This window comes from Chelonoidis abingdonii, chromosome 13 (assembly GCF_003597395.2).
Source record: "Chelonoidis abingdonii isolate Lonesome George chromosome 13, CheloAbing_2.0, whole genome shotgun sequence".
NCBI classification, from domain to species: Eukaryota; Metazoa; Chordata; order Testudines; family Testudinidae; genus Chelonoidis; species Chelonoidis abingdonii.
In genome coordinates, this window is record NC_133781.1 from 31,956,431 (window position 1) to 31,984,223 (window position 27,793).

At 47.9% G+C, this 27,793-nt stretch overlaps 1 protein-coding gene across 1 annotated transcript in view; it reads left to right on the forward strand.

Moving 5' to 3' along the window:
* The first annotated feature begins 3,764 nt into the window (after positions 1 to 3,764).
* The window catches only part of DNAH17 (dynein axonemal heavy chain 17), a 98,635-nt gene continuing 74,606 nt past the window's right edge, over positions 3,765 to 27,793 (forward strand). The window contains exons 1-24 of the mRNA XM_032799176.2: positions 3,765 to 4,109; positions 6,345 to 6,538; positions 6,960 to 7,152; positions 7,254 to 7,353; positions 7,441 to 7,526; positions 7,819 to 7,944; positions 8,801 to 8,956; positions 9,087 to 9,173; positions 10,369 to 10,536; positions 10,785 to 10,901; positions 12,275 to 12,540; positions 12,740 to 12,935; positions 13,237 to 13,383; positions 13,969 to 14,077; positions 15,042 to 15,145; positions 15,278 to 15,418; positions 16,014 to 16,157; positions 17,598 to 17,780; positions 19,868 to 20,122; positions 21,471 to 21,640; positions 22,224 to 22,446; positions 25,432 to 25,548; positions 26,541 to 26,627; positions 27,173 to 27,325. Coding sequence (XP_032655067.1) covers positions 3,765 to 4,109; positions 6,345 to 6,538; positions 6,960 to 7,152; positions 7,254 to 7,353; positions 7,441 to 7,526; positions 7,819 to 7,944; positions 8,801 to 8,956; positions 9,087 to 9,173; positions 10,369 to 10,536; positions 10,785 to 10,901; positions 12,275 to 12,540; positions 12,740 to 12,935; positions 13,237 to 13,383; positions 13,969 to 14,077; positions 15,042 to 15,145; positions 15,278 to 15,418; positions 16,014 to 16,157; positions 17,598 to 17,780; positions 19,868 to 20,122; positions 21,471 to 21,640; positions 22,224 to 22,446; positions 25,432 to 25,548; positions 26,541 to 26,627; positions 27,173 to 27,325 — 3,867 coding nt within the window. The remainder of the gene's footprint in view (positions 4,110 to 6,344; positions 6,539 to 6,959; positions 7,153 to 7,253; positions 7,354 to 7,440; positions 7,527 to 7,818; positions 7,945 to 8,800; positions 8,957 to 9,086; positions 9,174 to 10,368; positions 10,537 to 10,784; positions 10,902 to 12,274; positions 12,541 to 12,739; positions 12,936 to 13,236; positions 13,384 to 13,968; positions 14,078 to 15,041; positions 15,146 to 15,277; positions 15,419 to 16,013; positions 16,158 to 17,597; positions 17,781 to 19,867; positions 20,123 to 21,470; positions 21,641 to 22,223; positions 22,447 to 25,431; positions 25,549 to 26,540; positions 26,628 to 27,172; positions 27,326 to 27,793) is intronic.

A 27,793-nucleotide genomic window follows, 5' to 3' on the forward strand; every position in this document is an offset into this window, starting at 1 on the left:
GCTTCTGGTCCCTCAACCACAGCCTCAGGTCGGACGGGCACTGCTCGTACAGGTGCTCCAGTATGAGTAGGTCAAGCAGGTCCTCTTTAGTTTGTGACCCAGCTGTCCACTTGCGGGCATACCCCTGCGCCCGGTTGACCAGTTGTAGGTATGTGACCTCACGGGTTTTATGTTGGCTCTGGAACTTTTTCCGGTACATCTCAGGAGTCAGCCCAAACTCGTGGAGCAGGGCCTGTTTGAACAGTTCGTAGTCCCCTGCCTCCGCCCCTTTCAGTCAGCTGTACACCTCCATGGCTGTGGAGTCCAATAAGAGGGTGAGAACTACGATCCTGTCTGCAGGGCCAACCCTGTGCAGCTCGCAGGCATTCTCAAAGGCCGTCAGGAAGGTATCTATGTCCTCCTCCTCCTTACGCCAGGCCAGGAAGCACTTATCAAAGTTCTTTGTAGGCTTGGGTCCCCCCCTCATTCACCGCAGCTGGGGCCTCACTGCTCCTCAGCCGGGCCAGGTCCATCTCATGTTTACACTGTTTCTCCTTCTCCTCCCACGCATGTTTACGCTGTTTCTCCTTCTCCTCCAGTTCTTGCCTCCTTAACTCGAACTCCTCCCGTCTCAGCTTCCTTTCATATTCCAGACGCATCTGCTCCCCGGATGCCGAGCGTTGCTGGGAGGATCCCCTGCTTGGCGGGGTGAGCTTCGCCGGCGGGATCCCCCGCTGGCCGGGGGGGTCACAGTGCCCTCGGTATTCGCTGGGCTCCTCCCTGCCCTTCCCCTAGGCCTGGGGGGGGGGTCTCGGGAAGCCCTCAGCTGCTGGCTGACCACTCCCAGCAGGGACAGACACTGGTGCCTGCTCTGCATCTGCCAGGCTGCTGCCCTCAGAGACAGGGCCCCATTCATTCAAGTGGTCTCCCTGCTCCAGCTGGGCAATCAGCTGGTCTTTGGTGAGCCTCCCTCTGTGCAGCCCCCTCTGCTTGCACAGCTCTAGCAGGTCACACTTGCGCCGCTTGGCATACATCTTCCTGCTGGTCACTCACAGGCCGGGGTGCTCGCCGCTCCCCACGGTTTCTAGAGGGACCCCTAGTGCACCAGCCCTTCTTGAGGTCACCACCTCTCTGCCAGGGTCGAGCTGCAGACTCCTCCGCCCCTGGGACCGCTCACTGTAATCTCCCATGGGACCCTGTTACTGCAAAGTCCTTCTCACTGGGCCCACACTCCCAGGGGTTAATCACCCCTGAAGTCGTCCCTTCGTTTTACTGCTCCCCAGTCACTTACTGCAGGAAGCGCCATCCACGGGGTGCAATATAGCCCACCGCTACCACCAGTTGTCACGGAGTGTGGGGGAGTCTGGCCCTGCACCCTTCTTCCTGGGACTCACAGTGACTCTTAGCCAGCCAGTAAAACAGAAGGTTTATTGGACAACATGAACGCAGGTTACAGCAGAGCTTACAGGCACAGTCAGGACCCCTCAATCGAGTCCTTCTGGGCTTTCAGGGTGCTTGGATCCCAGCTTAGGAGACCCTGAATTCCGCCCACACAGCCCCAAACCCAAACTGAAAACTACTTCCCTCCTGCCAGCCCCTTCCTTTGTCTTCCTTCCCAGGCAAAGGTGTTGACCTCTCCCCTCCCTTACCCAGCTCAGGTTACAGGCTCTGGTATAGTCTATCCCTTAAAGTCCTCCCCTGCTCTCCATCCCCATCTCACACGACCCTACTCATCACACATACTGAGCGTGCAACGTGGCCGGGTGACAGACCTCTGTGCTGCCCCAGCACCCCGCCGGGCGGGTCTCGCTGTGGAAGCACAGCGGAGGGGCAAGAGGGATGCTGAATGCTCCAAGGAGAGACCCAGGAGGTGAAGCCGTGTGAGCTTCTTGCCCTCAACAAGTCTGCTCCAAGGGAGAGGAGGCTCCCCAAAGTCCTGACTGGCTTAGTGGGGAGCAGTTCCAGAGCATCACCCGGGGTCTCCGTGACACTGTTGTCGTGAGGGGCACTGAACTTTGACCTGTGAGGAGAGGTGATGATCTCAGCACCCAGTAGGGGCGAAAGGGGCTGCTGTGCTGGGTCATGGCAAAGCACGAAGCCGGATGGAAGCCAGGCTGGGATCCCTAGTCTAGCCGGGACCAGGCTGCGATGCCCCACCCTCCTGGCCTGGAGCAGGCCCTCCCATGGTGGTGGGCGCAGGGCTGTGCACCAAGCCGGACGAGGGGCAGAGTGTGGGGACAGCTCGTGCGGCTGCCGGGCTCCCTGGCCCCGCCGGCCCCCCAGTGCCCTCACCTGTCAGGGCGGGGGCGGGCGGAAGGTTCCGGCAGCAGGGGCAGTTGGTGGCGGATGTCCCCGACCTGGGGGATTCCGGGGCAGTTGGAGCAGTCAGCTGGGGCCTCCGGTCTGAGGGAAGAGTGGTCCCGAGACGGCTCCGAGTGTCTGCTCGGTGATTTGGGAGGCACTGGGGTTCCTGTGGCCAGGAGTTTGATGAAGGAGCTTGGGGGGGCAGAGCTCTAGTGGCTGCGGGGCTGGGCTGGGCTCGGTGGGGGAGTTGCAAGCTGCAGTTTAAGGGGGGGGAGTTCCTGGTGCTGCATGCGATCAGGCCCACCCATCAGCCCAGTCAGTCTGCAAAGATCCAACCTAGGGCACACGGGGGTTGAGGCGCCCTGGCCTTGGGGGCAGCCGGTTTTTCTTTGTCACTTGGTGGCATCATTCTGGGACACACCCCGGTGTCACGCTGCAGCCTTCCAGCAAGTGGGTTTATGTCTTCGCCTAACTCTGGGCCTGTGCTGGGAGCTCATGGGATGGAAGAACCAGGATAGCTGTGGGGCTGGACAGAGCTTGGGGGAGAAATATGGACCTGGATGTTGTGAAGCTGGCAGGCAGGTTATAGGCCTGGCCCCATGAGCCGTACAGGCTGCCAGACAGTCCCGGGCCTGAAGGTGATTGGCGGCTGAGGGAGGGGCCAAGGTGGGACTGTGAGAGTGGGTCATGGGGCGGGGGGAATACAGGGCTGCAAGAAGGGGCTGGAGCTAGGGACATGGGGTCTGAGGGGAAAATGGGATGTGGAGGCTATGTTAAGAATTGTCCCCTTCCTTTCCCTGAGAACGTGAGGGACCTGTTGCTGCCTCTGTCTGGCAGGCAGCACCTCTCCCTGGGGTGGGGGGTAGGGGAGTTTTCCTGCCTCCTGACCCTTCCCAATGGCTGGAGCCGTGAGGGGGCAGAGGCTGCACAAGCCATCAATATAAATGTCACCCCAATCTTTGTGGGGGCAAGACCCAAAAGGAGCGACGTGAAAACAACAGAACAGGAGGCTTTAAAAGCTGTGAACCGAGCGTGATGGACACTGCGCACTCTCGAAGGTGGCCTCTCCCTTTGGGGCTCTCGCTGTGGGTGCCTGGCGTTAGGCACTGAGGCCCTGGCCTCTAGCAGAGCCGAGCACCCACAGCTCCCTCCGCCTGCCTTTGGGGTTGTAGGTGCCAGCACTTCCACACACCAGCCCATGGGGCAGCCAAACGCAGGGAGGATCCTGAGCATTTCAGTCTCAAACTTCAGCCCCATGGCTCAGCCTCTGTGGCTAATGACTGGCAGCAAGGAGAGCGAGAGCCTGTGCGCCTGTGCGGGTGGGGCTAATTAGTCACTAATTACCTTGGCCTTTCACTCTCCCACTGCAGGAAGCACAGCTAGCCCTGAGTGTGGGAGAGACTAGGAGAAAACCTGCCTTGACCCCAGTTTGCTCGGCGTTACCCCTTTAAGTAGGATCCTGGTGAGCACCGAGGGGCAGGATGGCCACCGTGTCGGACAAGAGGGTGGAGTTCCTGGAGAACTACTCCACGCTCGCCTTACGGTTCAAGCCGGACAAATGGGCCAAGTTCATGGGCAGCGAGGAGATCAGCGCCCTGCTCATGGAGTTCTTTGAGAAGCAGGATGTGCTGGCGCTGGTGCTGACCCTCAACCCCGCCGGGCAGCTAACGCCCTGCCTGGAGTTCCCCCCCGTGCTCAAGAGCAAAGCAGTTTACTTTGTGAAGAGGAAGAGGGAAAACATCACCAAGGAAAACTTCCAGACCGGGCTCCTGGTGGGTGATATCAGCCCCTCCCCAGTGGATCAGCTAATGGCAGTGGTGGAGGAGGTGGGTGTCCTGGAGGCAAATGGTCCTGCCCCCCTCTGCACTTGGGGAGTGGGCAAAGGGCTGGTTTCAGAGTACCCAGCGCTGAGGCCATGGGGGCAGAGCAAACCCTTGGCCCAAGGCTGGCTCCTAGAATGTATCATTTCCACGCCAGCATTACATTCCATGCTGAATGAATGAGTTGGATCCCAGGGACCTTCAGGAAGACTGTGGCTCTGAAGTTACTGAGGTGCTTGCCCCTAACTCCCTTGTCTGTTTGCCATCTCTTCTCCCCATGGGCCTCCAGCACTGGGTACTCTGAAACCTCATTTCCCTGTTAGGTTGCTTCCAAACATCCCCCAGCAACACTGAACTCCCCCTCAGCAGCTTCCTTGCTGCCTCCTGCTACTCCCTCTCCAGAGCCAGGCCCGGCACATGACACAGTGCCCTGAGCTGAATGCTGTCTCCTTCACAAGGGCCAAGCCCTGGACCAGCGCTTCTTTTGCCTGGGTTTCCTCCCCTATACATCTTGTAAGATACTGTGGTTTTTCCTGCCTTAATGTGAACTGCCTGGGTCTATGGCTGCACAAGGCAATAGCTGAGTGGTGCACTGGCGGCAGGGTTACCTGGAGTCCCTGGGTGCATGAGGCAAAAGCTGAGTGTGCATTGGGGGGGGAGGGTTACCTGGAGTCCCTGGCTGCACAAGGCAATAGCTGAGTGGTGCATTGGGGGGAGGGTTACCTGGGTCTCTGGCTGCACAAGGCAATAGCTGAGTGGTGCATTGGGGGGAGGGTTACCTGGGTCCCTGACTGCACAAGGCAATAGCCGAGTGGTGCATTGGAGGGAGGGATACCTGGAGTCCCTGGGTGCACAAGGCAATAGCCGAGTGGTGCATTGGGGGGAGGGTTACCTGGGTCCCTGTCTGCACAAGGCAATAGCCGAGTGGTGCACTGGGGGGAGGGTTACCTGGAGTCCCTGGCTGCACAAGGCAATAGGCGAGTGGTGCACTGGGGGCAGGGTTACCTGGAGTCCCTGGATGCATGAGGCAAAAGCCGAGGGGTGCATTGGGGGGAGGGTTACCTGGGTCTCTGGCTGCACAAGGCAATAGCCGAGTGGTGCACTGTGGGGAGGGGTACCTGGAGTCCCTGGGTACACGAGGCAATAGCCGAGTGGGGCACTGGGGGGAGGGGTACCTGGAGTCCCTGAGTGCATGAGGCAATAGCCGAGTGGTGCACTGTGGGGAGGGGTACCTGGAGTCCCTGGGTGCATGAGGCAATAACCGAGTGGTGCATTGGGGGCCGGGTTACCTGGAGTTCCTGGGTGCACGAGGCAATAGGCGAGTGGTGCACTGTGGGGAGGGGTACCTGGAGTCCCTGGGTGCACGAGGCAATAGCCAAGTGGTGCATTGTGGGGAGAGTTACCTGGAGTCCCTGGGTGCACAAGGCAATAGCCGAGTGGTGCATTGGGGAAGGATTATCTGGAGTCCCTGGGTGCACAAGGCAATAGGCGAGTGGTGCACTGTGGGGAGGGGTACCTGGAGTCCCTGGATGCACGAGGAATAAAAAATCTCAAACGTTATTGCACATTCGTAAAATGCATTTTTAACAACTTACAGTTTTTATTTTTTTTCCCCAATTTCCCCCAATGTCAGTGGCTCTGTGAGGGGCGAGACATATCTCAGCTTAATAGTTCTGGTGTTATTTGTATTGAAAAAGTCTATTTCTTTCAAATATTGTGGAGTGTGTCGTTTCCCCCTCACTGAGGTAACTGGGAATTGTCTGGATTGTTTTCAAACTACTAAATATTCACATTTACAGGATTGTCAACCCCAAGTGTTCAAAAATCATGTCAGGCCCCCCAGATTCACGAGACATTAAAAAATGTGCCAGGAGCATTTTCTTTTCTCTTTGAGCCATCAGGTCTTACTCCTGTCACCTTTTCAAGCTTTTCTCTGCATCCGTGAGGACCAGAAATGTTGTTTTAAATGAAAACTGAGAGTCTTATGGAATCACCTGACTCCAGGAGCTAGGGCTTTAAGGAAAATGCCACACATTGCAAGGCTCTTGATAAATTTGCCAGAGTTGGAAAGTGCAGCACCAAGCAGGGCACAAACCATTCTTCTCAGCTGTGGCTTTGCTGTATCACTTGTTAGTGATGTCACCTCTGCAAACAAGAGGATGATTTCTCAGCACGGTTTTGTCTTCGGCCTCTGTCCCCAATAAAATACACACAGAGAACTAATGAAGTGTTTTCTTCTAGGTGGTTTATTCCTTGTTCAAGAATGAGGAGAACATGAGTGGGTGGCCTAAAGTGGTGTCTGATGATGTTGTGAAACAAGCCCACAGACTGAAAAATGAAATGTTTGTGATGGGAGGAAAGATCAAAGGGAAGACGCTGCTCCCTCTTCCAGAGCACCTGGAGAACCTAGGCAGTTCCACCGATTCCCTAGACAGGTGAGTGCTCCAGGAAATTCACTCTTAGTTGTATTTTTCCTGCAAAGAATATAACCTTGAATCCCTAGGGACAAGGGACCTGCTCTGTTGCAGGGGCTGCGCTCCACGCCTGGTGCCAGCTGTGGCTCACATGCATCAGACTGTGAAGTACCACTGGGAAGGGAAATCGGGAGTCAAAGGAATGGGTCTAACAGGGCTCTGGGGATGTGTCCACCCCTAACCCATAGGCCCTATAGAAGAGTGGGGGACACTCTGGGTTTTCATTAGGGAATGTGTTTAGGATTAAAGCTGAAAATAAGACTTCAGTTGCTCTGGCACATAGGGTAAGATTAGGAAAGAGTGGAGCCCCCACCTACACAGCATGAACTCCTGGAGCTGGTTTTTGCTGCAGGCTCACCGAGTGACACATGCTGCCTTTCAGACTCCCTGCGGCAATGGACAGCTCCTTATTACATGCCATTGAGACGATCATAATAGACTGGTCTCATCAGATAAGAGACGTACTGAGCAAAGATTCTGCCCAGCCCCTGCTGGACGGATCGAACCCATTGCCAAAGGTGGACTTTGAATTCTGGAGCTCCAGGCTGGTCAATCTGCAATGCATTCATGAGCAGGTACTGTGTCTCCTGGCCATTTCTGGGCTAATAACGTTTCTCTCAAACACGCTGTTGTGCGTTCTTAGAATGCTGACATGTTGATACATCTTGATGTCTAGCTGCTTGCACCAAGAGTGAATAAAATAGCAGAGATTTTGAAAAAGGCGAAGAGTTGCTACTGGCCTGCTCTGAAGAATGTTTTCAAGGAAGTCAGTGCAGGTATACGCCCCAGATGATTCACATAAAGGGATGGTTTCATTTTAGATATTCTGACTTCACCTACCTTGCAGTTTTCATTTGATGCAGGAGTGAAGGAAGCCAATGATATTAATCTATACTTGCAGCCACTTAAGGTTTTGTTGGAGGAAATGGAACAAACGGAATACCCTCAGGTAAGTTGTTTGCAGAGAACTAGTACCCAGTTCTAAACCACCCAAGCTGCAAATTCCATGCAAGGATGTATGAAACAGTTTCCAGATGTTTCTGTGCATGGGTTTTCTGCGTGTCAGTTTAGTCTTGTGGTCAGAATATTGCCGTGTTCGACATTCTGAAATGCCGTGAAGTTTTATGATTTTCAGATTTCGTTATTGAAAGGTAAGGAAGTTCCAAGTGAAACTAACTTGCTTTACTGATGGGCCCGTTGTTGCTTTTAAATGGACTCAAAGTAATGTCCTTTCTTCACAGCTGTCTCCCTACATTGACAGCATCATGTACACTGTCTGTTTAATATGGGCTAACTCGGAACACTATAACACGCCGTCCAGGATCATTGTCATCTTACAGGAGATCTGCAACCTCTTAATAGAAATGGTACTGTCCTAGGGATGGGTGCACCCACCTTTTCCAGAATGCCTGGGGCGGTGGAGGGACAATTGCTCTGGGCTGCTGCTGTTCTGATTTAAATCCCCCTCCTCTGTTCCATAGCAGCACCCACGGTGGCACTCTTCCCTCAGCCATTTTGGGATAGAGTCAAGCCCAGAAGCGACCTGTGCTTCAGGCTGAGGCACTCAGGAATGTTAGAAATTGCCCCTGCTGTAAAAACGCTAGCAGGAAAGGTGAGGTGAGGGTCTGGACCAGCTGGAAGGAGGGAGAAAACAGTCAGTGACCTGTTGCTGAGTGACCATTTATAGAGGCAGTTCCTCTTCTTTCTTAAAACGACCACGGGCCAAACTCACTGTTGCCCAATAGGGCAAAGGGGCCTAGGGGGTTGTATAGCCCCCTGATGAATCACATCCATACAGAGGACTTTGTGCCACCATGACAGAAGCCCATGGTTCATTCTGGCATGGGCCAGGAGAAGAACAGAGGCAGCAGAGAGGGGAGAGGAGGTGCTGTGGCCAGGACAATCCTACAGCCTTCCTGGCAATTCCCTGATGCTGCCAGCTCAGGGGGTGAGTTAGGGCTGCCAAAGTTTGTGCTAGAGGCTTCCTTCGAGTAGGGGAGGCACAGGTTGAGCCACTCACTCCCTGTGCCAGCCCTGGCCCCGGCGCAGGGATGAATTGGGCTTGACAGCAGTGTGTTGCAAAAGCTTCTTGTAGCTGTTGCGATTGCTGGTTTGCAGAAGCGATCAGATTGGGGGAACTCCTTGCTACAGAAGAAACAAAGCATGTGACCTTCTAGTTGCAACTGCTCTTCAAGTCCTGTTACTGCATTTTACTTTGTTTAGACCCGAACCTTCCTGAGCCCCGAGGAAGTGATGAAAGGCTTGCAAGGAGAAATAGAAGAGATCTTGGGAGGGATCAAACTAGGGCCTTCAATTATAGAGAGACTTTACCAAACCTACCACAGGTGCAGCTCGGAGCTGATGCCCACGTTCTTTAAGGTATGTTTCTGCTGGGCACAGGGGCATGGAAAAAGCACTCATCCGAAAGTTCCACATCCCCATCTCGCTAACCCTACCCAAGAGTGATGCTGGGCTTGTATTATGCTAACAAATCTTTCTCTGGTTTCAGGACAAAGAGGCCAGGCTATGGGAGTTCCCTTCATCTCTTGTGTTTACCAGAATGAATTCCTTTTTGCACAGACTGAAGACTATAGAGGTGCCTATGAAATATTCTGTGTCTGGTAGTTCAACTAGTGCTTGTTCTGATTGGGAAGCCTTTCTGTGTGCTCCATGTTTCTGATAGTGCCCACAAAATGACAGGAGCCTGCCAAACCACCCAGAAGCTAAAAGCCCTGCCCTGAGGTGCTCCCAGTCTAAAGACAGATGAATTGGCCATCAGGCAGGGGGCAGAAGGCAACCAAATACACCTACAGTGTGTAAACTGGTCCCAAATGCCAAATTCTTACACCAGTTGTCACTATGGCAGCAGTGGGTCTCCAGGAAGAATGTGACAGGGAAAGAGGAGAGGTCTTCTGGGTGAACTTGAGGTGCTTCTTGCACAGTGGTCACCAGAGAAGCAGGCATTTGTGTGGGTGGAGGAGCTGCAGCAGAATAGGGCACAAGGCATTACAGGCTCATGAAAGCTGCAGCTGATGCATCCTTTGGTTTGGTCCTTTTGTCATCAGCACCCTCGTGCCTTCCTCCTCAATGAGTGCTTCTTGTCAGTCATCCACTGTGTCATACACATAGAGACAGGTACTTGAAGAAGAAAGAGAGGTTATGTTTCTGTGCAGTAACCAGAGTTCTTCGAGATGCGTGGTCCCTATCTGTATTCCACTACCCATCCTTCTTCCCTCTGCTTCAAATCCTTGCAATTCATGGGAGAGAAGGAACAGGAGATGTGGTTGGTCTGTGCCACTCCTTGGTTTGGAGCATGAGAAGAGGAAGGGTGCAAGTGGAGCACAATGTCTTTTGGGCTCAGGCGTGTGGTGCACATACGTCCCCCACAGTGGAATACAGATAGGGAGAACTCCAGTTACTGTACAAGAGACAAAACCTCTTATTCATCACTCAGGCCCTGAGTCACTAAAGCACTTAAGCTTGTTCCTAAATTTAAGTACATAACTAGTCCCATTAAGCTAGATATGTGCTTAAGTACGTGGCTGAATCAGGGCTTTCTGTTTTCCCTTCTGCAAAGGTGAGGAGATAATACTTTGAAATCCTCTGATGAAAGACACTAAGTGAACATAGAACTTGAATTTGTTAGTTAGCATCTGCATTTTTCTTCTTGATCACCGAGTCCCATTGATTCTGTGTCAGTCCCTGTTCTCTTTCACTAGAACCCTGGCGTGTAGGTAACAGCATTTCGATATGAAGATTTATTGAGTGTGGTGATTGTTTCTGTTCATTAGGAGTTGTACGTAACAGCTATTGAATTTCTGAAGCTGGAGAAAATTGAGTTGGGAGGAGTGAGAGGAAACATCCTTGGGAGCATGGTATTTCAGATTTATGAGGAAGTCTCTGAACTCATCAAGGTTTTTGCTGATTGCAGATATGATCCCTTAGATCCTGCAGAAGAGGTGAGTAAATGTTAGTGTGAAAAATGTGTTCGTTTGTTAGATGAATAAATTACTTGCTTCGAACAAGGCAGAGGACCTGCATATTAGAATAGTCACCATGGCAACAAATGTACTTACTTTAGGGAAAAAACTCTGGTCTTAGCACTCATCCATAAAATCAGTTCATTTAAATTGAATGGTTCTCTATATAAAATATGTAAGCATGGCTTAACCCTATTATTTAAACCCTTTGTTCTTTTTATTGACAGGAATTTGATGAAGATTTTGCAGAGTTCCAGACCAAAATTCAGGATTTAGATAGAAGATTGGCAACCATTTTTTCTCAGGGATTTAATGACTGTAATAGTATTGAATCTGCTGTCAAGGTATAAATGTGCATGTATGGTTGGTGTGCCTCTTTTCTAGCAAGAGTGTTAGCACGTGCCGTAATTAGGGTGAATTCTTTGGCGTCTGATACCAAATCTATGAATACTTTTGTCAGTGAAGAGGTTTCTATATTTATATATACATTAAAGTAACGATTGAAGGTCAAGACTTTCAAAAACTACTTTAGAGATCTTTAAAAGCAGCAGAGAATCCTGTGGCACCTTATAGACTAACAGACGTTTTGGAGCGTGAGCTTTCGTGGGTGAATACCCACTTCGTCAGATGCAGGTAGTGGAAATTTCCAGGGGTAGGTATATATATGCTAGCAAGCAAGCTAGAGATAACGAGGTTAGTTCAATCAGGGAGGATGGGGCCCTGTTCTAGCAGTAGAGGTGTGAAAACCAAGGGAGGAGAAACTGGTTCTGTAATTGGCAAGCCATTCACAGTCTTTGTTTAGTCCAGAGCTGATGGTGTCAAATTTGCAAATGAGATCTTGGGAGCCCAACTTGAGATACTTCAAAGGGGGCTGATTTTCCTTAGAGGAGCCAAATTCTGCAGGGGTGAATGCAGGTCAGAGAGAGGAAACTAGTGGTTGGGGGCAGGGTCACAGAGGAAGATGTTAACTTAGAATGTAAATATTAGAGCTGGTCAAAACATTTTCAGTGGAGCCATTTTCCATCAGAAAATGCAGTTTTGTCAAAATCTCTATATATTTTTTTGCGGGAACTTGTCAATTTCAATGACATTTTCAACAGGAAAAAGCCTATATGGATTAATTGTTTCAACTTTTTCATTTCATTTCAACAATGCTGCAGTGTTTTTTGACATTTTCATTTCAAGCAATTTCATTTAGAGTTTTCTATGATATTAAAATGTTAAATGTAATATATATATAATTAATATTGTAGTTTATAGTCAGCATTTTAATATCATAGAAAAGTCTAAATGAAATGAAACCATCAAATGTTTTGATGGTTGTGAATAAGAATGTTTTGAAGTTTTTATGTGGAAAAATTTCTAAATTTCAGCTTCTTGTTCCAATTTAGAACTTTTATTTTTTTCAAAATTTGGGAATTTCCTATGGCATGGAAATTCCAATTTCCTGCTCTATTATCTCTCCAGTCTCCTGCACTTGGACCAGATGGAGAGATGAGGCCATTTAACTGAAGTGGTTTGTGGAAGGGCCCTGTGGAAGAGATGAATCTTTAGGTGATCTAGTATTTATAAAGTAGATAAAAGGCATTATATACATCTAGAGTGATTTTAGCGTAATTTATCTAACGCCTCTTGGAAGAATCAGCAGCATTCTCAATAGACTATGTCAGCAGATACATTGATGTATAAACAGTTTACCAATTTCTTTGTTCTTTAGCAAATACACATGTTTGGATCGCTATTGGACCGACCTCTGATAAAGGCAGAAGTGTCCCCTCACTATTCCACCCTTTTGGAAATGTTTAATGTTGAATTGGACAATGCAAAGATAATGTATGATGCCCAGATAGCAGCCACAAAGTCAGGAGGCGTGCCACCTATCAGCAAAAATATGCCTCCTGTTGCTGGGCAGCTGAAGTGGACTCTGGAGCTCCAAGAAAGACTAGAGACTCCGATGAAGGAATTGCAAGCCATTGATCACCCGTAAGTATGTTTTGTTCATGTTTTGCACTTTAGGATATGCTGTTATGCAGTGTGTGTACAACAGAGCAGCAGTGATCATTTACAGAGGACAAAGCACATATCCACTTAGACTACCAAGGTTCTGTTTGGCATTGTGATTAAATCCCATGCTCTATCAGTGCATCTGTTTCATCAATTGCAACTTTTACTTTGGTTACAGTGTTATGGTCAGTGCTGAAGCTAAAGTGGTGTCCGAGAAGTATAAGGAGATGATGCGTTTGCTGCAGAATTACCGAGAGAAGACCTATGAAGAGTGGATAAGTAGAGTAGATGCAGACTGCCAATTTAACCTCGAACAGCCGCTGATACGGAGAGATCCAGACACTACTCTAATCAGCGTGAACTTCAACAAGGAGGTGGGTAGCAACATGCTTGTACACAAAGCTCTCTTGTTGAAATCAGTCTGAACAGAAATGAAATGTTTGTAGCTGATACTGTACGAGCCCTGTTCTGTTAGTGTCTGTTTTATTTTGACTACTACTGTTGAGACAGATCTTGCTGCATTTGTGTACTGGTTTGGACTGGCACCTCAGTGAACAGCAGTGATAAACCATTTGGACTCATATCTGATTTCCTTGAGAGATTTTCAATATGGGATGATGCTGAAGCTTTTCCTTTTATGAATAGGTAATTATTTCTAATTATTGTATTTTGTAGCTAGTTGCTGTTCTACGTGAAGTCAAGTATTTGAATTTTCAGAAGCAAAAAGATATTCCAGATAGTGCTGGCAATCTCTTTTCTCAAAATGAAACTTTCCGGAAGTTTGTGGGCAATCTGGATCTCATTGTCGGTTGGTACAATAAGGCAAGTTTGAAAAAGGGGAGCCAATGTGGAAAGATAACAAAATGGTGAAACAGGATCAGTGTGTGTCTGTCTCTTTGCCTTGTTTAGAAGAGTTAGATTCAAGTTTGAACAAAACCGGGTAACACTTTAAAGTAGTGCTTCGGCTTTTATAAAATGGGTTATAAAACTTACAGGTGGTTTGAATAAACCGGTCGAACTGTCATGTGCCCTACTTCATGCTGATGCTCCAAAAAGTCTGTTAGTCTATAAGGTGCCACAGGATTCTCTGCTGCTTTAGCCCTACTTCATGGCTTAGGCAGCTCTCTCCTGTAGTGCTATCTTAGGGTTGCAGATTGCTGCACATCACCGTAATATTTGAGAGCATGTTACTTGCTGGGACCTCTCCCAAGTCACCTATGCTGTTCTACCCTTCCAGCCTATCTGTGTGGAATGTGAGGCCTCCATTTCTCTCTCTGAAACCAGCTAAGATGGTTCAAAAGTGAGTGTGCTCAGAAAAGGTTGCTTTTCCGCACTTATGGCAGCCACTCACCCTTTGTCCCACAGAACTACTTTGGATCCTAAGCCAGTGATGCTTTTGTTTTCCAGATCAAGACAACCATACTGTCAGTAGAGCTTCCACTGGTCAAGCAGGAGTTAGAAGAGAATGATGTCAAGCTGCAGAAAGCCGAAACCACCTTGTTTTGGAGCAATGAAGGTACAAAGTCAGTCACTTCATCATTTCCAGTTGACAAAATGTTTCTGTGTGCGTTCTGGAGAGAATCTCCTGCTTCATAACATTAGAGCCATGTGTTCTCATTTATGTCCTTGGCCCAAAGGATCCGGGTTGGGCTGACATGTTCTCGGGTCCTAGAAGGGCTTTGATGTTGCTGGCATGGAGGGTCTTCAAGAGCCAGTCACTGACAGTGATACCGAGTGGTTCTGTCTGCTCCCAGGCCTAGCACACACTGGTCCCATCCCAGGGAGTGAAGGCTGATGCAGGGGCTCATTTGCTGGGCCAGCTGTGCTTCTCTGTGTTGATTTGCAGATGTCATTTTTGAAGCTTTTACCCTAATTCCTCCAAAGTGAGTCCTTTTAGAGGTCCCCACTCCCAAGGTCTGTACCCTGTGTGGGTGACTACAGTCTTTGCACACCTGTTATTGCTACATAGGCTAGCAACTCCTGCCTCCTTCCTCATTACTGACCCTAAACTACTCTGAGTCCTAGCTTATTCCTCAGGGGCAACTGGAATATATGGAAGCCCTGCCAGATCCCACTCATTATGAAAAGGCTTTCTACCCCCTGCAGAAATCAAGAATGTACTGGGATTAGCTCTAAGAAAGGACTAATGATGGGAGACAGAGGGGTGTTAGACCCACTGAGCAGAGGCTAGGGGGTGCTGATGTTCTGTTGTGTGGCAGCCAAAGCCTTCAGTTAGGGAAGCCTCCTCTGCCACATAGAATCGTAGAAGATTAGGTTGGAAGGGACCTCAAGAGGTCATCACATGCATAAAGCAGAGCATGAATCTACTGTCAGATTTACCATCCGAGAATACAAATTATAGGTAAATTTCTTTTGTATCTCTCCTCAACAATCTGATGATCAGAGCCATCAGGCAAGCAGTTACTTTGATGTCTGGAGACCTTATCTGTCTACTAGCTAGAAATGCATTTTTCTCTCAGGTGTTATGGAATATATTCAGGAGATGAGAAATGTCTTGCATGATTTAGAGGCAAGAATCCAGAAAACTAAATTAAATGTGGAGAATATCAGCCAGCTTATGCAGGTGGGTGAAAGATTTTTCCAGGCACTTTTGAAAATAACATTCTTGATATATATTAAATCTCTTTCCTCTGCAGGCATAGTATTTCCCAAGGGTAGTAAAAGTGCATCTTTTAGGTCTTTTTTTTCCATACAGGAATGGTCAGCCAGTCCTCTCTTTGAAAGGAAAGACAATAAGGAAACGTCTCTCTTAGACTTGGATGGAAAAGCTAATACCATCAACAAACGCTATGCAGTAATTAAAGATGCTGGACAAAAGATTCAGACTATGCTTATGGTAAGAAACTAGGAAAGATAAACTCAACTGAGTCAGAACTGTTTTAACAATAGTTACTTATGTCTAGCACTTATGTGCTGTAGCAGTTTTAAACTTCAAACCACTTCCACATACAGTACTAATGTTTTCCATGTATGGGTGTAAATGGTGGATTAAGACTGTCTGGGACAAAACTCCCACAGAAGTCAATGGGCGTTATAGCTCAGTAAGGACTTCATGCATGAGCCTGTAGTGCTTTGTCAAAGACCTTTTGGCTGGATTCATTTATTGTTTTTTTTTCTCATGTTCCTACTGTACAACTGAGATTAAAAAAAAGTCTATACAACTGCTGTCTGGGGGGACATGTATGGCTTTTCGGCATGCCCTGGGGATAGTTTCTTTTCAGAGGACATTACATAAAAATTGTTTCTTTCCCTTACATTCAAATGGAATTGTAAAGAATGGTCAGGGAAGCAACAACATAGACATTTGGTACCAGATAACTAGACTTCTGACTTAATCAACTGTTAACTCCCGTTTTTCATTGAAAGAAGGTAGGACATTTGCCTGACCATTTATCAAACAGAAAGTTAATATAGGTTGTTTCTTTTTGCAGGAGAATGCAGACTTATTTAAGACTGATAAGACATCCAAAACATGGCAAGATTATGTGGAATATGTGGATGACATGGTTTTGGATGGATTCTTCCAGTTTATTCACAAATCTTTACAGTTTCTGCTCACCAACATGGCAGCTGATGTATGTTATCCAGCTTCCTCTTCCCTTTTATGAAATGTCAGTGTTTGCACATATATAATGCATGTGCCACTATTATTTATGAGCTATTTAAGGAAATCACAGTTTTTCGGATTTCTTAGAACATCTCTTGAAGTTACATTGCATGCACTGAATTTCTTGTCTCAGGACATCCTATAAAGGTCTGTCCACAGGACAGCTGCAGCCATGCTTTTGTCCTAGTTAGTGGCCTGGTTATTGTAATCCGTTAGAAACAACATGGTTCAGTGTGTGACCTGCCCCCACCCTCCCACCTCTTATTTGCCATTGCAGCTATCTGAGCATGTGCAAGTGAATTCTGGGACAATGTAGACCACTATCCCATAGTGCTTCAGCAACTGCTGAGTAGAGGATTGTGGGTCTCTGAAATTGCTAACTATAATAAAGAAGGGAAGAAGAGAGGAGAGCTTGGGAGCAGAGGCGGGGAATTCAGATTAGCCCTGGTGTGGAGCTGGGGGGCTGAGGGGCAGTGTCCAGGAGCAAATGGTGTTGCTCTGGCAGAGGGAGATGAGACTGAAGAGAGAAGACAGGATGAGGGTGGTGAATCATTGCTTGTGACCACACAAATGCACCCACTGACAAAGAGCAGAAGGTCAAGGACAGAGCCCTAGAAGAGATGCCTTCAGAGAGAAAGGGAGGAGAAGTGCCCCCAGCTAAGACAGTGGAGGAGTCCCCAGTTCAATCTGCAGCCTGGCGCTATCTCCTCTATTCTGAGTTTCTCCTCTGCTCTGCAATCATGAATCAGCCTCTCCTCCCCTGTGTTGCCCTTTCTGTCTAGTCCCAGGTGCGTCATTGTGTAACCCCGCTGTGTAACATGGCAAAACTGAGCTCCTGTGTTTCCTCCTAAACAGTTTCTGCCCTGCCCTCTTTCCCCGTTGGGCTCTCAGCAAGTTTCCCTCCCTGTCATAGGCTATAACATCAGTGTACTCTCTGACATGTCTCTCCTCTTCCCCCACACATCCAGGCTGCCACTGAATTGCTCAGATACTGTGGTAACGAGCCTGGTCCAAGAACCTGTATAAAATGGAATAGACAAGAAATCTGTCCCTGATAACTAAAATACTCTGTGCCATTCATTTCTGCTTGAAGTTCAACTGCAGTAGCCCCCTTGTAGAGAGGATAATGATGATAAGGAGCAGTAACAATGTAGGGGAGCACAGAGTCCCAGACCTCTGGGGAAGAGAGAGGTGCTAAAGAGGGAGCAGAGAGGCCATGCATGAGCGTGGAGAAGAGGCGACTGGCAGAGTTGGTGGAGTGCTGGGACAGAAGCCAGATAAAGGGGGTCAGACAGAGGGTTAGCAATGAGGCAGTTAATGTAGTGGGCTAAATAGCACATTCAACATGGGGCTGAGGGCAGGTGTTCGGAAGGCAGACAGTAATGCGCTTTGCACTAACGTATCTCAGGCCAACGCAGCTCCTTTGTTTGAAGTGCACATGGAACTCCATAATGATGAATTAAGATACCGTCCATCGCTGGAAGTGGGAGCAGATAATGGTTTTCTGGAAGTGGTGGAAAATCTAATGAATGATATCTATAACACAGCTAAACTTGTACCCCGGCTGGCTAAGACGAAACTCAGCTACAAGGTTAGTGCTTCTGTGGCCTGGACTCTTTCCGTTAGCCATGTTTGCCTGCCATGCACGGAGCTCCTTGCCATGCACCAGCATTTCCTGAGAGCTGAATGACTGACTGGCTTGTTTGGAGATTTTTTTCAACGCACTTGTCACTGCCTCTCGGGGAACATGCACATAAGCTTTTAGATTACAAGAAAATGATTTTTTGTATTTGTGCACAGGGAGAAAGCTTGTTTCTAGGGTTTCAAAACTCAAAATATAGAGGGCTTTCAGTATCAATATCCATATCTGTAATTGCAACCCAAAGTGGATAGAGAGCTAATGCAGTATTTGGAGCAAGGATGTAGCATGCTCCTTATGGCCAGCTCTGCTAAGTAAATAGGCCCCTGCAGTTTGCCCTGTTTGTAGCTTCAGAGTGGTTTTCAAGATTAGCCCCATATAGAACTCAGTGTGTTAGTGGTAAAGGCTTGGATAACTGCGATGATGTGACTATCAGAGAGACCGTCACAAGTATCACACGCAGCGCAGGTGAAAAAGATGCCCTTCTGACTGTGAAGCCATGTGCAATTCCAAGTGCAACCTGGGTGTGACGTTGCACTCCATATGCTTTATGAAAGTATGCTAATGAGAGTGAATATGATGTAACTAGAATATGCTTTATGCACAAGGTCTCTTGTGAGGGATCATTACAAAGCTTATAATCTACTGAGTGTGATTATCCTATTTGTATAAATGTACCACTCTTGTATCTAAAACTAGAAATATGAAGCAAACTCTGAGGTTCTATTGTGACAGTCTACTTCTACACTACTGCAGTAGTGTGGGTAATGAAGAATGAGAGCTTACAGTGACACGTGATCATGTCACATGATACTGGAATCCATCTTAAACCTGATGCTTTTCCATTTAGAAGGAGGGGTGGGGACCCAGAGACACAAAGGATTCCTACCTTGTGCCAAAGCTATAAAAGGGGGTGGAGCAGGACAAAGAGGCGGCCAGTCATGAGAAATCCCCTAGTTACCACCTGACCTGGAACTAACATGGATTGTACCAGGGGTAAGGATTGGGCCCAGACTAGAAAGGAGTCTAGTCTGTGAAAGAGGCTTATTGAAACATCTCTGGGAGGGAGATTTACCTGTATTCAGGTTCTTGTGTGTTTTGTTTTATTTTGCATGGTAACTTACTTTGTTCTGTCTGTTATTACTTGGAACCACTTAAATTCTACTTTTTATACTTAATAAAATCACTTGTGTTTATTAATCAACCCAAAGTAAGTAATTAATACCTGGGGGAGCAAACAGCTGTGCATATCTTCCTATCAGTGTTATAGAAGGTGGACAATTTATGAGTTTACCCTGTATAAGCTTTATACAGAGTAAAACAGATTTATTTGAGGTTTAGGCTCCCAGAAAGACTGAATACTGGATGCTGGGAAAGTCCCTGTTAACTGAGAAGCCCCTGGGTTAAGTGAATCTTGGTTTCTGTGAACTGCAGGGGGGTATAGCCCAACCTCTTGGTCTGTGCTGGAGCCAACTGGTGTGCTCAGCAGGATGGGAGTGGAGGGAAGCCTTCTTTGGAGGGGGATTTCTAAGTTCTATCCCAGCACATCTAGTGACAGTTCTGAGGGAGATTCTGTGGCCTAACCTGTCACACTGGGATCCAGAACTGTCAGTTGAACAAGAGGAGCAGCGGGGTGGTGGGTGGCATGTAGATGTTGACTCTATGCTGACCTTGGTAGAGAGAAACAGTCTCTCTCTCTCTCTCTCTCTCTGAATAAAACAAAATGATGGAAATTAAATGCAAAAACCTAAAATGCTTATGGATTAAAAAACTAACATGTCAAGAAACACTTAAGTGAAGGTTGTCATAGTAACACTAGATTTCTCATACTGCACATGTGTATCATTTTTTGTGATATGTACAATGTAACTGAATATTAACAGTGTGTATGTGCAATGCAGGTGAGATGATGTTACTGAGAAACCTTCACTTCTACATGTATTGTGTTGAGCATTACTGTGTGACCCTAATGTGACATTTAATGTCGTACGTTGCATTCGTTTACTTCCTGACACTGATGAGAAGTGTATGTCTTTCAGAGTGACCTAGAAGATATGTCAGATCTAATTGAAATAAGAGAGGAGGTGGTTTCTCTAGTTGTCAGTGCCATGAAACAAGCTGAGGAATATGAAGACTCCTTTGAGAAATATTCCTATCTGTGGTTGGATGATCACCATGAGTTTATGCAGCGCTTCCTCACATTTGGTCATGTGTTCACCACAGAGGAGCTGGAGTCTCATGCAGAGGACTACTTGCCACACATCCCACCCACCCTAGAGCAGTTCCAGCAACAGGTGAAAGAGCTCCCAAAGCAAAGGGGCTGTGGCTCGGTGCATGGCAGCTCTAGGATACTAGCCTGGTACTATGAGGAGAATAGCAGCGATGCTGGTGCAGGAACAGCCATCCCCCTCATAGATCATCCTTTCCATGGCACCCAAGCTCTTTCCATCCTTCTTCAGGGGATCAGAGGGACCCCCCCCACACACAAACCACTGAGGGAAGCTCTCTATACCAGTAGTTCCCAAACTTTTCAGGGCCACGCCCCCCATGGAGCCAGGAATGGGGCTGCAGCTCCTGTGGGGGGACAGGGGAATGCAGGCAAGAGTAATAGGGCTGAGGCTGGGGGTGGGTCTGGGGCCGGGAGCAGGGCGTGGGACCAGGTGTGGAGCCATAGTCAGGGAAGGGGTCTGGCATGGGGCTGGGAGCTGGGGGCACAGCTAAGGGCTGGAGCAGAGTTGGGAGCAGAGCGAGGCTTGGGTGGCACTCCCTCCCTATCCCCAGTGGGGGCTGGCCTGGGCCCCACCACACCCTGCTGAATAGTTTGGGGACCTCTGCTGTATACCCATCTCACAGGGGCCCAGGGCACACGTTTCTTTTCCATCTTGCCATTGTATGGAGAACAGCCATGCATCCACCCATCCTAATGCACTGAGATACCAAAGCAATAGACATCTAGGGCCTGATTCCCCCCCGCCCCCCCCACTGCCTGCCCCAGTCTCATTTATGCCTATCCACAGTGGGTGTAACAAGGTCACCAAGTCAGAATAGAGCACGTGTGTCCACTTTGCATAGGTGTAAATGGTGAGGTAAAGTGCAAGACTCTGGAGAATCAGGCCCCTGAAAGAGAGGGAGAGAGCAAGCAAGCAAGCAACTGGTGCAAATCCATGTACTTCCATTAAAGTAACAGGCAAACTTCACTGGCGTCAGTGGCATAACGCTGACTTAGACCAGCTGGGGCTCTGGCCCAGGATGGATAAAATGTTGGGTTTTTACATTTAAACCTGTCCCTCAAGCATGTTTCAAAGCACAGCGCTGAGGGACTTGCTAGCTCAGCAGCCCTGTGCTGCCTGGGAGTTGGGGTGGGGTAGCAGCCAGGAAGGCACCTGTATGGAGGGGTCTGGCTTTAGTAGCAGCTGCCCTGACAGCATTTTGCTGCAGCCTCCCTGAGAGCTGTTAATGCAGCATTACTGTGTGTCTAGGTGCTCCCGAACACAGGGAAATCTGGGGCTTCAATAGTTGCACTCAAAGTTTTACTGTTAAAAATCTTGAATTCCTAAAAATGATTTAGTGAAGCCCCCAGACAAGAGCCCTACTGGCAGTTCTGAGATTGCTCCATGCATGTCATTTCTATGTGCATTTCAGATTGACTCCTACGAGAAGCTCTACGAGGAAGTGTCCAAGTTTGAGAACACCAAGGTGTTCAATGGCTGGCTGCAGAGCGACTGCCGTCCATTCAAGCAAGCACTTTTAAATATTATCAAGCGCTGGAGCCTCATGTTTAAGCAGCATCTCATTGACCACGTCACTACCAGGTAAAACAAAAGAGTGGTTCTCCAAAGCAAATCTTGCCTGACACATATGGGATGGGAACTCGGAGTTAAGGTTAATGTTGGAGGCAAAGATTTTGTAGCTGTACTAATGACTGTCATACATGGAGACCAAGACTAAGGTCATTTCTGGACTAGGAAAATGGGGTGTGTTTTAAACTTAGTGGCCAAGAAATTCAAAGTAACATGATATCAAATGATATTGCTTTGCACACAGTGTAGACCAGAGCAGGTCATATGTAACAAGGTGCTAGCGGGCCGTGCTGAGACCTGAAGGCCAGTGAAATGGCATCTGTTTACACACACTGAGGATCTGAGACTCCAGTTTTTGTTCTCTTTGGAGAATTGCCCCGGGCATCCCCACTCCTGGGGCTCCTGGACTTGGAAAGGTTGTAGCCCCGCTGGATGCTGCTCACTGAGCAGAGGACCATGAGCCAGGGCTGTGGATCAATTTGGGCCGTCATCTCAGAGAGCCACAGTGACTGTCGGAAGCAATCAGGCTTTGAATTTTTCTTGTTCTTTTAACTGGCTGTTCAGAGAGGTTCCCACTGGCTTTTTTTTCTTTTAGTCTCCAGGAGCTAGCAGCTTTCATGAAAGACGCAAATGCGGGCTTGACTAAACCTTTGAAAGAAGGAGATTATAATGGGCTGGTAGAGGTGATGGGACACTTGATGAGAGTCAAAGATAGACAAACTGCTACAGACCACATGTTTGAGCCCTTAAAGCAAACAATCGAACTGCTAAAGACTTACGGAGAAGAGATGCCGGAAGAAATTCATATGCAGCTGCATGTAGGTTATTTAATGCTGTTAGCTCAGTTTTGTGGTGCGTAGCTTTGGGGTATTTTTAATAATGAAATCTGATTAATTTGCTTCTTTGTAGTAGGCTGAGATCCAAACTCACCTATAATCATTTTTATTGCACACTCAGGTGCGAAGAGGTTCTAACTCTTTATAGAAAATGACTAAAATCAATCACTGCATTACTAATGCCATCTGTTACTGTGCTGCGAAAATAAGTATCTGTTATAAAAGAGAGCAGGAAACATTTTCTTTGAGATGGTCATTCTTTACTTGTTACCAGAAGGACCATGGGAATGGCCTTGCTGGATCTTCCAAGGGTCTGTCTAGACCTCTCTGACAGTGACTGGTACCACATACTTCAGAGGAAAGGGCAAAGAACCCCTCAAAGGACAGTTATGGAATCATCTTCCCATGGGGAAGTTCCTTCCTGACCCTGTCAGTCAGTGGCTGCCTTTTGCCCTGAATCAGGAGGGTTTCTAGCCCTCACAAATACAATTGTTTTGATCCCTTCTAATGTAACTGGGATGTTCTTGTTATCCATATAAATACCTAACTCTGTTCTGAATCCTGCTGAGCTCCTGGCCAGGAGTTCCCAGGTTAATTGTGCTTTGTCCAGAAAAACATTTCTTGTGTCTGTTTTTAAAATTTGCTGCCTTCCCTTCTCATTTTCTCTCTCCCCTGGTTCTTGAGAAAGGATAAATATCACTCCTTTGTAAGCCTCCATCACATCCTCTCCAAACAAGGCAATCCCAGCCTTTCCATCTATTGTAAAATAGCCTATTAGGCCTTTCACTGTTTTCATAACCCATCTTGGAATGGCATTCCCCTGCCCTAGGGTGACCAGATGTCCTGATTTTACAGGGACAGCCTTGATATTTGGGGCTTTTATTTTTATATGGGCATCTCCTGTCCCAATTTTTCACAGTTGCTGTCTGATCACCCTACCCCACCCACATCTGCTGTGTATTTGTGAGGTAGGGCGAACAGAACAGTGTCCAGAGGAAGTTTCTCCCTGAATTATAAATAGCATTGGACGTTCTCAGTACCTGGGGGAGGCATCCCCGTTGGTCTATACAAGGGCATTACAGTATTCAGGGAGGGGTTCCATTGGGTTAGACAAGGGCATTCGAGGAGTCTGTCTTCTCTTCTCTTCCATTCTATCAGACTTTTGACATGTTTTTTGTTTTTAACATTGCTCCTTGCTGAGAAGAGATGCTCACTGAGCTGCCCGCAGTCACGCCCAAATCATTTTCTTAAATGATTTTTGTTAATTTAGAACCCACTGTCAAGCTGCCTGCAGTGACTCAGGAGTGTGAGTACCAACCTCAGGGGAGATTATTAAGAACCAGGGCACAAATCCCCAAATTGGTGGTGAGTTCTATACTTAGATTTCACCAAGCAATTATTAAATGTAAAATCCTCAGGCGCCAGGAGTCTGACGGTCCCCTGGGATAAACTCCAATTTGTCTCGCCACCAAGGTGAGCTTGCCTTTGTAATAGATGGTCTCTTACACCAAGAACCATTGCAATAGTCAGGTTACTCCCAGAACCAAAGCACCAGTCACTTTCCCAGGTCAACTGCATCTTAGATCTCATTCCACAGACAATGTTTGTAGCCAGTCCTATAATAAACTATATACAGATTTATTCAACAGGAAAAGGAAATAGAATTATTTACAAAGTTAAAGAAGGTAAACATAGATACACAAATGAGTTACAATCTCAAGTTTCAAAAGTAATAGAAACTTCTATAATAAGCAAGCTCTAAGCACTGGGGATCCCTTGTGTATGCCTAGAAACTTTGTCTCGCAGAGTCCAAGCAGCAGAGAGAGACAGTTTCTTCTGGTTAGGGGTTTTTATTCCCCTCCTCCCATGTGTTCTGAGCTGCAAACTCGGCTGATGAGAGGAATCCACTTGCATGGCTCATCTTCATGGGAGGTAGGGGAGCGGAGCACAACATCTTTTGTCCTCTTTAATGTTCCACAATAGTTTGGCTGCTGTTGAGCAGGACGCAACACCTTTGGTTCCTGATCGGCATGTCACACTAATTAATGTCTCTCTCCTGTGTGGTGATTTACATAGTTAGAGAGTCTTACGACAGCAATGCTCCAATGTTCCCTTTCAATATGGGAGACTAATGTTATAAATGAGGCTATGTCTATGTCTACACTACCGCAGGATGGACGCTCTGGCGATCAATGCACCGGGAGTCAATTTAGCGGGTCTAGTGAGGACCCACTAAATCGATGACCGAGTACTTTCCGATTGACCCCAGTACACCATCGGGAACAAGAGAAGTAAAGTAAGTCAACAGGAAAGTGTCTCCTGTTGTCCCAGCGTGGCGTAGACACTGCAGAAGGTCGACCTAAGCTATGTCAACTCCAGCTACATTATTCATGTAGCTGGAGTTGCATAACTTAGGTCGACCTACTGCGGTAGTGTAGAAGTAGACTGAGATTATCGAGTGCTTGTGAACTGCTGCGTGCATTAAAGTCTAAACACTAAACACACACTCATAATCCTAATCCCTATTTTAACAATGGTAAAACACAGATAAGCTAGACTGATTTCATCTCTGTATTTGTCAGTGTTCCACTGAGACCTGGGAATCTTGGCATGAGCTGGCACCTGGTCTGCCGGTGTCACGCCGCCACTCTGTATGCAGAGTTTGAATAATTCCATTCCACGTATTTGTCAAGAGTGAGTTTGCTTTGCCTTTGTGGTGCCCATTCACCTAGCTTTGCCCAGTCCCTTTGACTTTCCTCCCAGGTTTGTGTTCTTTAGTCTCGACTAACCGAAATAATTTTGAGTTATCTGCAAATGTTGCCCTGCATGTTCACTGCCCACATATTCTCCTTCGTAAGGAACTTCAGGATGTATTTGGGTTCATCTTTGCCAGACAAAGCATAAGCATCTGTTACCTCTCTTGGGTGAAATGGGTTTTGGTGTTGATTCTACTTTTGCTTGCTGTAGGATCTGCCGGAGCAATGGAACAACACCAAGAAGTTATCTTTCCAGGTGAAACAGAATGTGGCTCCTCTGCAGGCCACTGAGGTCACAATCCTTCGGAGGAAGTGTCAGCAGTTTGAGGTACTGTTACTGTGGGATGCTGGAAGTTTCTTTGTAATGGGCTGAGTGGATTGGCCTCAGCTTCTCATCTAGGCTAGGATTTGTGTGACCCTACATCAATGCTGTGTATACATTTTCAATTCAGGTACCTGTCCCTGAGACTCTACGCACTTCACAAAGCTTAAAAGCTACAACCTCAACACAAGTCAGTAATGGAAATAACCACTAAGCAATCAGCCAATGAACTGCCCATATCTGAACCACCAGACTAGTCCTGGTCACCCCAAATCAGCCAATGGAGTAACCCCACTCCCCATGTGCCAGGAGTGAATCCAGGCCCTGTCAGAATGGGTGGGGAAGTGTTTCCCAGTCAAGGGCTCTCATGGAAAGCCCCATGCTAGTAGCCCTGACTAGCTGAATGCAAGAGGGCTGTAGTGCAGTATCCCCACCCTGATCACAACTGTGCAGTGCATAGGGAAGGAGAGGGGTTGAAGACAATACGGTCCCCAGCCATGCAGGGCTTTATAAGGTAATACCTTCCACCCCAGCAGGGAGCTAACAGGTGACAGGGCAGATCCCAGAGCAGCAGTGTTTCTGGCTCTTTGTCTGCCCAACAAGCAAGCAGCCATGTCCTGTACTAAGTGGTTTCCCAGAGGTTTTAAAGTATTGCCCCATGAAGAGCATGTTGGACTCATCTGTCTTGGAGATGACAGCCTGGCTCAGATGCCTGTAGCCAAAAGAAAACACACACACTTGGAAACCAGCCTGTATGGGAAACCAGTGCTCTTGGTCACACCAGCTGCCTGGTCGTTCAAGCGTTGTGAGTCTGCAGTGGATGCACTTCATTGCCCAGGGCAGCAGCTGCAACCCAGCTCCAAACAAGCCAAATTGTCTCAGTCTGAAGTGGGCCTTGGCTCGGCCAGCTAGCCGTCCTCCACACCTGGGCCTCTAACAGTGCTGAATGCACCTACCCCCGCCTGCGTGTGATGCTCTCTGTCTCTGCTTCCTTGCAGATTAAACAACACGAATTCAGGGAGAAATTTCGAGAAGATGGTCCCTTTTCTTTTACTGGCCCAGATCCATATCGGTCCTTAAACACGGTAATTGGCTGAGATGGGAGGGTGTTTGGGGCAGATCCTCTCTCCACCTGCCTCGCATGGGCTGTGGCTGCTGCAGAACTGACACAATTCTCTTGCACAGATGGCCAGCACGGTTCCAGGAGTCTGCGCTGCTCCTCTGCTCTGATTAGGGTTTGTGACTGAGGCCTAGGGAAGGGGGAAGGGCTTGGCTGTGGAGATCCACCCATCGTGCATTCCTGCATAAGGGAGATGTTTCCTCAATAGGGGCTACTGCACCAGGGGCTGGACCTGATGACTTCTCAAGGTCCCTTCCAGCCCTACATTTCGGAGAGTCTGGACTACGTGTGCAGCTGCTGGTCAGCTGCCTAGAGGATGAGGATTCCTCTCTCTTAGACTCTCCACCCTACAGGCTTGGGCCATGCACAGAGAGAGAACTTGGCTCTTTATGTATGTTTTGGCCAGTGAGTTATTCTATAAAAGTGGAGCTGTTCCATTTCTCTTAACGCATGGTGAGGCCACTCCAGCACCTAACTGCCAGCTCTGTCCTTTTCTTTTCCTGGTTCTAGCAACAAAAGAGTATCACTGCCATGGAGAGTGAAATGGAAGCCCTGTCCAAATCAGCTGGGTTGTTTGAGGTGTCAGTCCCAGATTATAAACAGCTCAAAGCATGCCATAAAGAAGTACGTTTACTCAAAGAGCTCTGGGATATGATTGTCTTGGTAAGTGTTTGACTTTGGAATGTAGCACGAGGGGAAGGGGATCTGAAGAATGGAGTGCTGAGACATTGCTACTTGCCAGGCTAGTCAGGATCATTTCACTGTTCCCCTTATCCTTCATCACTGCAGGGCAGAGACTGTCTTTATACTTGTGTTTGCAGTGCCTAGCATGCTGGGGCTGTGATCCCAGTCGGGGATGCTATGCACTACCCTCAGAGAAACAATAAATATTAATAATAATGGCACCTGCCTGATGATCTCAGCTGCTCAGGGGAAATTGCTCATTGTTCAGACAAGAGAATGTATTTGCAGGAAGCTCAGAATAAGGGAAAGAAACTCTTTGCTGGCTTTTAAAACTGAACCACATGGACTTGTGACCTGCAAACAGAAAGCAAGAGATGTGTTAACAGGCTGGGGCTGGGACTCAGAATCCTGAAGTTGCTATTTTTTAAATGACTGTGTGTGAAAAGC